This window comes from Telopea speciosissima, chromosome 9, assembly GCF_018873765.1.
Source record: "Telopea speciosissima isolate NSW1024214 ecotype Mountain lineage chromosome 9, Tspe_v1, whole genome shotgun sequence".
Taxonomy (NCBI): domain Eukaryota; kingdom Viridiplantae; phylum Streptophyta; class Magnoliopsida; order Proteales; family Proteaceae; genus Telopea; species Telopea speciosissima.
This window is the reverse complement of record NC_057924.1, coordinates 37,552,506-37,562,678: the sequence shown is the minus strand read 5'-3', so window position 1 is coordinate 37,562,678 and position 10,173 is coordinate 37,552,506. Positions and strand designations below refer to the sequence as shown.

The 10,173-nt window shown below is 38.0% G+C and overlaps 2 protein-coding genes across 3 annotated transcripts; one reads left to right on the top strand and one right to left on the bottom strand.

The window, feature by feature from the left end:
• Nucleotides 1-591: 591 nt before the first annotated feature.
• On the bottom strand, nt 592-4,311 carry LOC122640876 (probable receptor-like protein kinase At2g42960). Of its 2 annotated transcripts, XM_043834144.1 has the most exons (9): nt 3,935-4,311; nt 3,324-3,395; nt 2,484-3,156; nt 2,276-2,380; nt 1,957-2,079; nt 1,644-1,814; nt 1,367-1,496; nt 1,027-1,236; nt 592-904 (listed from the first exon to the last, which is right to left on the bottom strand). In XM_043834144.1, exons 3-9 carry the CDS (start codon nt 3,122-3,124, stop codon nt 767-769), a joined length of 1,518 nt encoding a protein of 505 aa, XP_043690079.1. In that variant the 5' UTR covers nt 3,125-3,156; nt 3,324-3,395; nt 3,935-4,311; the 3' UTR covers nt 592-766. The 2 variants fall into 2 exon arrangements, with proteins under 2 accessions (XP_043690079.1, XP_043690080.1); XM_043834145.1 differs by lacking the exons at nt 3,324-3,395; nt 3,935-4,311 and having other exon boundaries at nt 2,484-3,244.
• A 4,429-nt stretch (nt 4,312-8,740) lies between these two features.
• On the top strand, nt 8,741-9,514 carry LOC122638866. The gene has a single exon (XM_043831716.1). The coding sequence runs from the start codon at nt 8,741-8,743 to the stop codon at nt 9,512-9,514; it is 774 nt and encodes a 257-aa protein (XP_043687651.1).
• The last annotated feature ends 659 nt before the right edge of the window (nt 9,515-10,173 follow it).

The window sequence follows — 10,173 nt, the reverse complement described above, 5'->3', positions numbered from 1 at the left end:
AACCCTAGAATTTAAGAAATACCCCCTTAAGGCCTTAACTTAGTCCTCCCCCTAGAAAAATACCAACCATCATCAGGAGTTCAGGACTGGATACAGATGGAAGTCAAACCAAAAAAAAAAAAAAACAAAGACAGAAAAGCAATAATCTTCTGTGCACCTGAATCAAGGAGAATAGATAGCAAAAAAAGGTGAAGAGAGACAATGGAATAATCATAACTCTACCACATGGAAAGCAAACCATTGATGCAAAAGATATAAAAAGTAAGGAATGATTTTAAGGATTAAGTTATTTCAATAACTAATACATGAGAGAAAAAGGTTAACAAAAAAAAAATAGAGCTAATGAAAGTCTTACCAACCTAAATTGAATAGAAAGAACAATGAGAGCAAAAGAAGGAAAATTTTTAAAACAAATCATGTAGAAAAAAAAAGACAGGAAGCCTCATTGAACCCTGAAAACATATCTATACAACAAGATTTCCAACCCCCCCCCCCCCCCCCCTTTTGTTTTAAAAAAAAACTTCCATTTTTTCCCTGGACTGCAACAAATCCCTGAGTAGAGGGGCAATTCTCTACATCCTTCATTCTCTATGGATTGTAATAACAACAATTTTAAGATACCAGAAGGGTAATCCTCAATCGGATAGCTCTATCAAGGCATTTTTTTAACAAACTCTATACTTTGTATTGGTGACTTTCAATTAATTTAAAGAAGGCTTCAAATCTCATTGGTGTAGACTATATCACTCAGGTCTTGTTGTGAGTGTCAGTCTTGCCCATGATATATCTCTGATGTTTCACTCTCTGTTGCTCCTACCTTGCTTCCCATGTCAGTCGAACCAGAATTCTCCCTCATGGATTCAATTTCCATGCTAATTGTTCGGCTCCTCCTGTTCTTCCGATCCTGCAGAACAAAAAAAAAATGCGTACAAGTATGTGAAATTTGAAATGAGCTTCTTAACTCAAAAGAACCTATACATCGTTTAAAAGATAAACAGAGAAGTAGAATAAAGATTTGATCAGCACCTCACGAGATGGAAATTCATCAGCTTCGAGCATTCGAACAACCTGACCCATTTTAGGTCTTTTCTCTGAGTCAGGATCAACACATCTCAATGCAACCAGAAGGGCACGTTTTAGAGCCCGGGTTGAGGGTTTAACTTCAAGGTTTGGATCAACAACTTCCTCTGCTCTCCTAGTGCCCACCATCATCTTGAGCCACTCAACAAGATTGACCTGCCACAAGCATAGGTAGTGAGTGTTACATTTTGGAAACATGTATCTTTTCAAAGTAAGAGAGAGACTTGTCAAAAAAAAAAAAAATGGGGAATGAGTTGAGTAGCCATTAGTGTTTAGAATGGAGTACCTCATTTGCAGGCCGACTATAGTCCACAGGATCCCTACCTGTGACTGCTTCTAGCAGCAGGACACCAAAACTGTAGACATCACTCTTCTCATTTAACAAGCCAGTATTTGCATATTCAGGTGCCACATACCTTAAATAGATGCACAAAAAACTGGCATTTAGTATTCAACCGAAAGATTTTCTCCAGTATCGGTTATTGTCTCAAAACAAAGGACAGAATACACCGAACATACAAGAAGCTATGAGAATGGAAAATAAGTTACTATTGTAGACGCACCCAAATGTCCCCATTACTCTGGTAGTGATGTGACTTTTTCCTGAACCCAAAAGTTTGGCCAATCCAAAATCGGAAACCTTGGCATTGAATTCCTCATCGATCAAGATATTGCTCGATTTTATGTCACGATGAACAACTTTTGGTTCTATTGCTTCATGCAGATAAGCAAGCCTGCAAATCCATTTACCCCATACAGAAGATCATATCAGAAAATTGTTTAAAGCATGAGAGCAGGACTAATGTATTGTTTGTTCTTTACACATACATGGAAATGTAATTCCACAGACAGATTTGAGAAGGGAGATGGACTTACGCCTTAGCAGTCCCAAGGATAACCTTCATGCGAGCTTCCCAACTAAGGGAGCCCTGTTGACGCATAGCTCCGTGAAGCCACTGCTCTAAGTTGCCATTGTTCACATACTCATACACAAGCATTCTATATGATATGATAGTACAAAACTATTAGAAACATTAGCAAGGCGTATTGAAAAATAAAAGATTTCTCCATGGAAGGAAACCTATGTGTAGGATGGAAATGAATGATAGATGCAGTAGCTACTTCTCATTGATAACACAATTAACAGTGATTAAAGTTAAGGCAGCAAGACTGGAAAAGCATAAATAAATCTCACCTGTGAATACCCTCTATGCAGTATCCCAGAAGGCGCACTAGATTCTTATGTCGAACATGACCAATAGCTTCCACTTCAACCCTGAATTCCTTCTCTGCCTGCCCCCTACAAATCCAATTCAGAAAACAAGAATAAAGGGCTAATGAATAATCATTGAATGGTTGAAACCAAATTTAACTGGTAGCAGAGCACTTGAGATAATTCTTACAGATTGTTAAGGAGTTTCTTCACTGCAACCTCAGTTCCATTCATCAACCGGCCCTGGTAAACAACACCGTATCCACCCTCCCCAAGAACATTCTCAACCGCAAACCGATTTGTTGCAAATTCAAGATCCCTAAGAGTAAACCAATGACCCCAACCAAGATGTGAAAATTCAGGAAGACCAACTAAAGGAGAAGCTGATGCAATTCCATATGAAGGCTGCTTGCGAGCAGCCCCAGAGCTTCCTTCTTCCCATGACTGTGAGCTACAACCTTTCTCAAGCTGATAAACTGAGCTGCACTGGCTGAGGTTATCTGCCTCACTAGATTTGCTCATACCCAAATGAACTAACATCTTCTCTGAATCTTTGTCACTTGACTTATCATGGATGGTAAGGACAACACCTTGATCATGGAAATTCTGAGCTCCAACCCTGTCAACTTTGATTTCCTTAGAGACACTGGGAATTTGAGAAAGTGACAACCTGTCCAAGGTCCTTGATTTCCTCCGAGACGTGACCCATATAGATAAGACAAACAGAACCAATAAGATGAATGCACCAACGGCGATACAAATCCAAACCCATAGTTGCAGACCCAAATACTTCTTTGACAAGTAAGCATTCAGAGAGCTCTCAGGTGACATTTTTAATTATCGGATACAAAAGGAGGTAAAGTGCCTATATGAAGGGTTCAAGATCTGTCCAGTAAATGTCATGGGCTGCAACACCGATCCAACCCCACCTGAAATACCAAAAACTGGGCAGTATAAGTTTCTCTCAAAGATAAGTAAGTATTCAGAGAGCTCTCAGGTGACATTTTTAATTATCGGATACAAAAGGAGGTAAAGTGCCTATATGAAGGGTTCAAGATCTGTCCAGTAAATGTCATGGGCTGCAACACCGATCCAACCCCACCTGAAATACCAAAAACTGGGCACTATAAGTTTCTCTCAAAGATATTTTTGCCCAGCATAGATCTAAACTTTACAGTGAGTTCTCATAGTTGAGAATATAAGTAAAATCATACATTGCCCATGTTGAAATGCCTTGGGAAACAAGGTAGAACTAACAACACAAGTCACACATCATATTCGAGGCATCTTTATTATCCAGTATTAATCCCCACGCCTCAATCCAGAAAAAGTAGAGAAGATACAAAGTACCAATTTGATAAAAAAGACAATTCTGATTCAACTCACTTTCACCAAAGAAAATGAAAAAGGAACGAGAATCTGATACGTCTCTTCAAGAAGTTCAAATACAATGTTCTGTGAGAAAACAAATCCGATTTGGGTCTTCAGCCATCAAAAAATTAAGCAAATCCCATTATCAGCCCAACCACACAAACAATATATATTCATCATAGAAAGGATGAACAAACAAATTCTAAACCCTGCACAACCCTTTCCTCAAACAATAAGAGGGGGAAACAAAAAACGAAAAAGAAAAAGTACCATTCGTGGGGATCTAACGCCCTTGATCTTCAACTTTGAGACCGCACAGAAGCAAGACCAGGCCTGATATTGAACTTTTCAAGCAACAGCGTCAATAGGCATAGATAGGCGGATTCGACTAGAAATAACGCAACTCCAGAAGTCCAAAAATGCAAACTTGCAGAGGAGTAGTTTAGAAGTAGGGGTTCGGAAACAGAGGTGGGACAAAACCCAAATGAAAATATAAAAGAAGAAAAACACACTAAGGCCGGACAAAAATCCAATCTTAGAGCAATAGATGCAGAGGAAGAGTAATCTCTCCTTTCAAAACTTTAGAGGCCCAGAAAAGCAGAGGTTGGTGAAATGGCCGTTGGGGTTTCTTCTTTGTGGATGAAAGAGGGACCTTGGAAAGTCAGAAAGAAAGCTTGGTTTGCAATGGAGGATAACCAGAGAGAGAGAGAAACAGTAAAATAAAAGTAAAAGGAACAGAGCTCGCATTTATAGCTGCAAGAGAAAATGTAGGGAAAGATTCAAAAAATGAAAAGAAGGGAAATTAAAAAGGATTTAGGTTTTTTTTTTTTTTTTTTTTTTTAATGATAAAAAACTAAACTATATTACAAATTAAGATAGGAATATACAAATGTACTGTTTGATAGGTCTGAAACTTTGGGCGAGGAAATGGAGAGAGACGAGAGCAAAGAGGTCAACCCAACAACAGCAAAGGGAAGCCCAAATCTTGTATTCTGATGTATAGTTTCAGATGTTCATTCTCTCAAGTGCGGTGTACTGCGTCACTATCTAATACACCATATTTATGAATCCAATCGTAAAAACATAGACAGTGATGTCTTTTTATCCTTTCAAGTGTTGGGTGATTGGATTCTTAAGTGTGGTGCATTGCCCACTTGAGAGGATGAATTTTTCTACAATTCCACCATTGGATTAGTAGGGTTTTTTGCACCAAAAAATTAGTAGGGTTTTTATTTTGGTAAATAACACAGAATTAGTAGTTTCCAGGGTATTAGTAATCGGTAATGGTCTCGGCCAATAAAGATATGATATCGATCTAGATCGGACTGTATTGTTCTGAATACCCATTGATCGATGTCAGTCTCCATCGATACTGATACAATCATTCGATATGATATTGATTCCTTGAACTATGGTAGTTTCACAATTAATAATAAAGCATATAAAAAACCCAGGTCATCATCATGATCATAATGTTAATTATAAGGATGGATTATAATAAGATGTTTTAAAAAAAAAAGAAAAAGAAAAAAGAAAGACAATAATAAGATGAACCAGGATTAAGCATAATTTGAGGGAAAACTCATTAGTCATACCAACCAAGTCCTCATATTTTTGGCCAATTAGTAGTATTCCCACTATCCAATAAGGGATTATGAAATGACTAATCATCTACCATATTAAGTGGGACCCATTGCTTTGTATTATGTTTCAAAATCCTTTGTTAAGCAATTAAAGTATGTGATCAGTGATGTGCCTTCATTACCCTCTTTCATATTGCACTAATTGGTCATCAAATATGCCCTCTTTGTTTAGAGGCTTAGAGCTCATCTGGTTTTTATTATCATTGAAGGGCTTTGACTCGAACAAGGAACATTTAAAATTGTAAGTTACCAACGGCTCTTAAGGGTATTATTGCCAATGTAACTAATATTTTGACCAACCCAAAATTTAACCACTTAAAATTGCATTGGAAGAACTGCCTAGGATGTCAAAGGCCTCATTTGGCTTGACTAGAAAAGAAAAATAAAATGGATTAGACAGAAAGGAGGAAAGAAAGTAAAGGAAAACAGAGAAAGCCACGTGAATGAGTGAGAGGAGCACCATTAAAAAAAATCTGTAAGAGAGAAGGGTGAGGGAGTTATTAATTTTTTTTTTGACCTTTTTGTTATTTATTATTATTTTGTTTTTGCACAGCAAGAGGGGGAGAGAGAGAGAGAGAGAGTGGTCTAACGTAGTAAACAAATGTTCCTTTCTTGGATGTCATTTTAACTTGGGTGGAGATAAAGCCCCCACTGGAGAGAGACAAAGACTTTGATTACAAGCATAACTTTTGATTAAAGTATATGTCTTTGCTATCAAAAATAAATAAATAAATTAAGGAGAAGTCTAAAACTAACCCTTTTGCAGCAGAGAGAGAGAGAGAGTTATTTGAATGAACCAATCAGATATGAAAGAGGATTTTCCAAACTTTTGCAATGCAGGGGTGGTCATACGTCCACATGTATGGGGTATGGCAGATGTAGACTAACTACTACTTTTGGGTCCCCCGTTCCTCCCTCTCACTCTTGAGAGATCTTTGAGGAAAATTTTTAAATAAATTATTTTTTTGATGAAATCAGGAAAAATAAATTTGAATCTTTTTTTAAATTAATTTGGCATCTGTTTATAGAAAATTTTGGGTTCAATTAAATGATGGGTCCCAAAAGTCTTGCAATTAATACAAGGTGTTTGTGCATATGCCATAGAAAGAAGGACATTCTACCACGGGTCCACTTCCCCCTTTCCGTCCTCACATAAATTCTCCACGTTTGATAAATGATCCTGTTGGGTTTGGGGTCCAATTATTATGACTTGATTTATTGGACCCATATTAATCACTTAAAGGGGATTTAATCCAGACCATCCATTGTGGGGGTGAATTAGGTCTGGGGCTTATTAATAGCAACCCTGGGTCTCTGCCGTCTCCCAACTCAATTTTGTGATTTTACTCACGGAGTTATAGAGGGATAATATTGATAGGAAAAGACGGGAGAAAATCTAGGACAGGCAGAGCGTGTAGCTATTAACCACGAGGAGTAGATCTTTGAAGATCTTGTTGTGAAAGTTGAGATCTACTACAAACGAAAAGAACAGGTATGAACACATTCCCTATTATTATTATTTGTTGATTGTATTCTAGTCATGTGAAGCATAGATCACCTAGATCCAACAGTGGTATCAGAGCCAAGTTTTCTTCACATGCTAGATCAATTATTCATAATAGAAATATGAATTGAATATTTATCTTGAGATTCGAATAGATCTCAAAGGAATTTTTATTTATTTATTTATTTTTTTCCTGAACCATAATCGAAGCTATGATTGAGTTAAAAAAAAAAAAAAAGGAATAGCAGTAGCCATGGCCGATTGATTTTTGCAGTCGATTGTGGGATGAAGATAAGGTCCTATCTGTAATTTTATAAAAATTTAAGGGCTATTTGGTTTTTCAGGGATAATCATAACTACCATGACAAGTGGCTTTCCTTTGTTGGTCAAAAGTTATACTTGTATTTTCAATGGAATGAAAATTTAAGTTATTATGAAGGGCATTTGGGTCTTTTCATGTGGTTTAATAACCATCAAGCCATGTGTCACTTATTTAAGAAGAGTATTCATAATGGGTTACTAATTGAATGTTACCTTTCCAATTAAATTGGGATAAACTAAGTTTGGAAAGTTGTTAGTGGGGAATATTTTAGATTCCCAATGTTTAAAAAAAAAAAAAAAAAAAAAACAGTTATCTGTGGCGGCGTCGGATCATCATCAGGTTGACTCGGTAGGGTTTCTAAGTCAACCCGGATGGGCTAGCGGGTTAGAGTCGGACTCAGGTAGACCGAGTCTGACCCAGGTGGGCCAGCCCAGACCCGATCCAAGTGGACCGGCCCGAATCTAACCCGAATTGATAACCGGTCCGAGAAATATGATTTGCCCCGGATCCGAGACCCGGACCCGATTAGTCGGGTCAGTCCGACCCAGGTTTTGACCCAAAAATTTGACCCATCGGGTTGTCCGGTGCCGGCCGGAATCTGACCGGCGGCAGAAATTCCTGCCATTGACCAGGAATGTTCCCAAAAAAAAAAAAAAAAAAGAGGAAAAGCGAAACAGAAACAGATTAGGTGTTTCTGGTGTTTCTGTTTACAGAAACAGATTCGGTGTTTCTGTGTTTCTGTGTTTCTGTTTACAGAAACAGATCCGGCGTTTCTGTCTCTGTTTTGAAACAGATTTCTGTTTCCAGAACACACAAAAAAAAAAAAAAAAACATTTCAGAACTGTTTTGGGACTATAAATGCGTCGTTTTTGTTGCAGTTTTGCTCTATAAGAATGGCTTTGTGTCATTTCTAGTACTTTAATGCTTATTTGGGGTTTTTTCATTAACATTAATGAGCATGGAACAGTAGCTAGGCTGATATGACACGTAATGTAGAGTACAAAACTGAATGTATGCATGGTTAAAATTATAAATGCTTTATAATGAATGTATATTCCCCATTTAGCTGCAGTTTATGGGGTCATATTGGGTTATGGTTGAATATGATTGAACCCACCAAAGTGGTAAGGTCCAATTCGACTATAGTACATATGATCCAAAGTTTATAGTAAGGGCAGCACAGTAGATGGTTGATCACCCAAAGGTGATGTCATCAAAGTAAATTAAAATGCATACAAGGTAGGGAAAACCCTAATCTTAAAAGTGACTAGTCACCCAAAGGTGGTGGTCTCTCTTAAGGTTAGAGTTGTCTAGTAGTTTTGCAAAGTGGATGACTGATCACCCAAAGGTGATATCATCAAAGCTATCAAGCAGGATTTGCAAAGTAGGTGGCTGATCACCCAAAGGTGATGTCATCAAAGTTTTGAGAGGACCACAACATTTCAAAACCCATAGGTTAGAAATGTAGACATTGTTGTAACTCTTGTTTTAGCTAGTTTGTTCTGTCTTAACTAGCATGGATTTGGTATTGATTAAATTTCTAAGTTATTATTATCCTTTTGGTTTGATAAACACTAGTAATTAATTAGATAATTTTATCAACCAGGATGTCTTCTAAAGCCTACAGTACCAGTGTTCTTGATATCCCCTTACTGACTGGTGATAACTTCAAGAAATGGTTAGAAGAGATGGAAGTCTATTTATGTCTCAAGGACTTAGACCTATGCCTTAGGGAAAAGAAGCCTGCAGACCTGACTAACTCTAGCACTATAGCTGAGAAAAATGAATATGCTTCTTGGGAAACTTCTAATAGGAAGTCTATTGCAGTAATCAAGAGTGCATTGACTGAAACACTCAAGGACAGTGTTAAAATTCCTGAAACTGCCACGGAGTATTTACAGGCCATCAGGGCCAAATTTAATTCCTCAAAGAAAGCTCAGGCAGGGGATTTAATGAGCAAGCTGACCTCTTCTAAGTTTGATGGAAATGGCAGTGCCAGGGAGCACATTCTTGAAATGATCTCTCTGGGCAATAAGATCAAGGGACTAGACATCAACTTTGATGATGATTTCCTAGTGACACTGGCTATAAACTCACTCCCTGAAGCCTACAAGCCACTCCGCTTCACTTATAATGCTTTGCAGAACAAATGGGATTTTGATGAGCTGATTAAAGTGGTAACTCAGGAGGAAGGGATGATTAACAGGAATAAGGTGGAAAGTGCCTATTTCACCCATCATCATAAAGGTACATCATCAAAGGGGCCTCACAGAAATGGCAGAAGGTTCTCGAAGAAGAGCAGGTACACTCCTTATGCTAAGGAGAAGACTCATCAAGCAGGCAAGGGGAAGACAGAAAATACAGGGCAGAAGAATTTCTAGGGTGTTGAGTGCTTCTAGTGTAAGATGAAAGGGCACATGAAGAAGGATTGTTATAAGAGAAAGAACTACTTAGAAAAGAAGAAGGGCACTGGTATGAATCTCTCTTGTGTTTGTTTTGAATCCCTTATGGTTGATGCACCATTGGATTCTTAGTGGTTAGACTCTGCCTCATCTGTTCACGTCACTCATTCCTTGCAGGGATTTCTAAACAGGAGGGTGCCAAGCAAGGGTGAGGTGAGCGTGTGCGTGGGAAATGGAGCACAAGTGGATGTGGAAGCCATAGGAACTATTAGATTTTTTTTGAATTCTGAACATTTTATTGATTTGAAGAATGTAGTTTTCATTCCCTCAATGAGGAGGAACTTGGTTTCAGTTTCTAGATTGACTATGGATGGATATTTTGTTAATTTCAATAAGAATGGCTTCACATTACTTTATGATTCTGTCTCTATTGGATGTGGTTGTGTGTCTGAGGGTCTCTACAGACTAAATTTAGCTTCTTCTATGGTTATGAATATTGGAGTGAAACACCCTCAGTTTAATGAGAAGTCCTCAATGCTCTGGCATAGAAGGCTTGGTCACATTACTAGGAAGAGATTGGACAGGCTAGTAGAAGAAGGAATACTGGATAAACTTGACTTTAAGGACATGAGCACATG

Bases quoted from the DNA above. Each gene is read 5' to 3' on its own strand.
- LOC122638866 (XM_043831716.1), top strand. From the start codon at position 8,741: ATGTCTTCTAAAGCCTACAGTACCAGTGTTCTTGATATCCCCTTACTG.
- LOC122640876 (XM_043834144.1), bottom strand. From the start codon at position 3,124: ATGTCACCTGAGAGCTCTCTGAATGCTTACTTGTCAAAGAAGTATTTG. The intron at 2,080-2,275 runs GTGAGATTTATT...CATATCATATAG, and splicing joins TGCATAGAGGGTATTCACAG to AATGCTTGTGTATGAGTATG. The intron at 1,815-1,956 runs GTAAGTCCATCT...ATGGATTTGCAG, and splicing joins ATCCTTGGGACTGCTAAGGC to GCTTGCTTATCTGCATGAAG.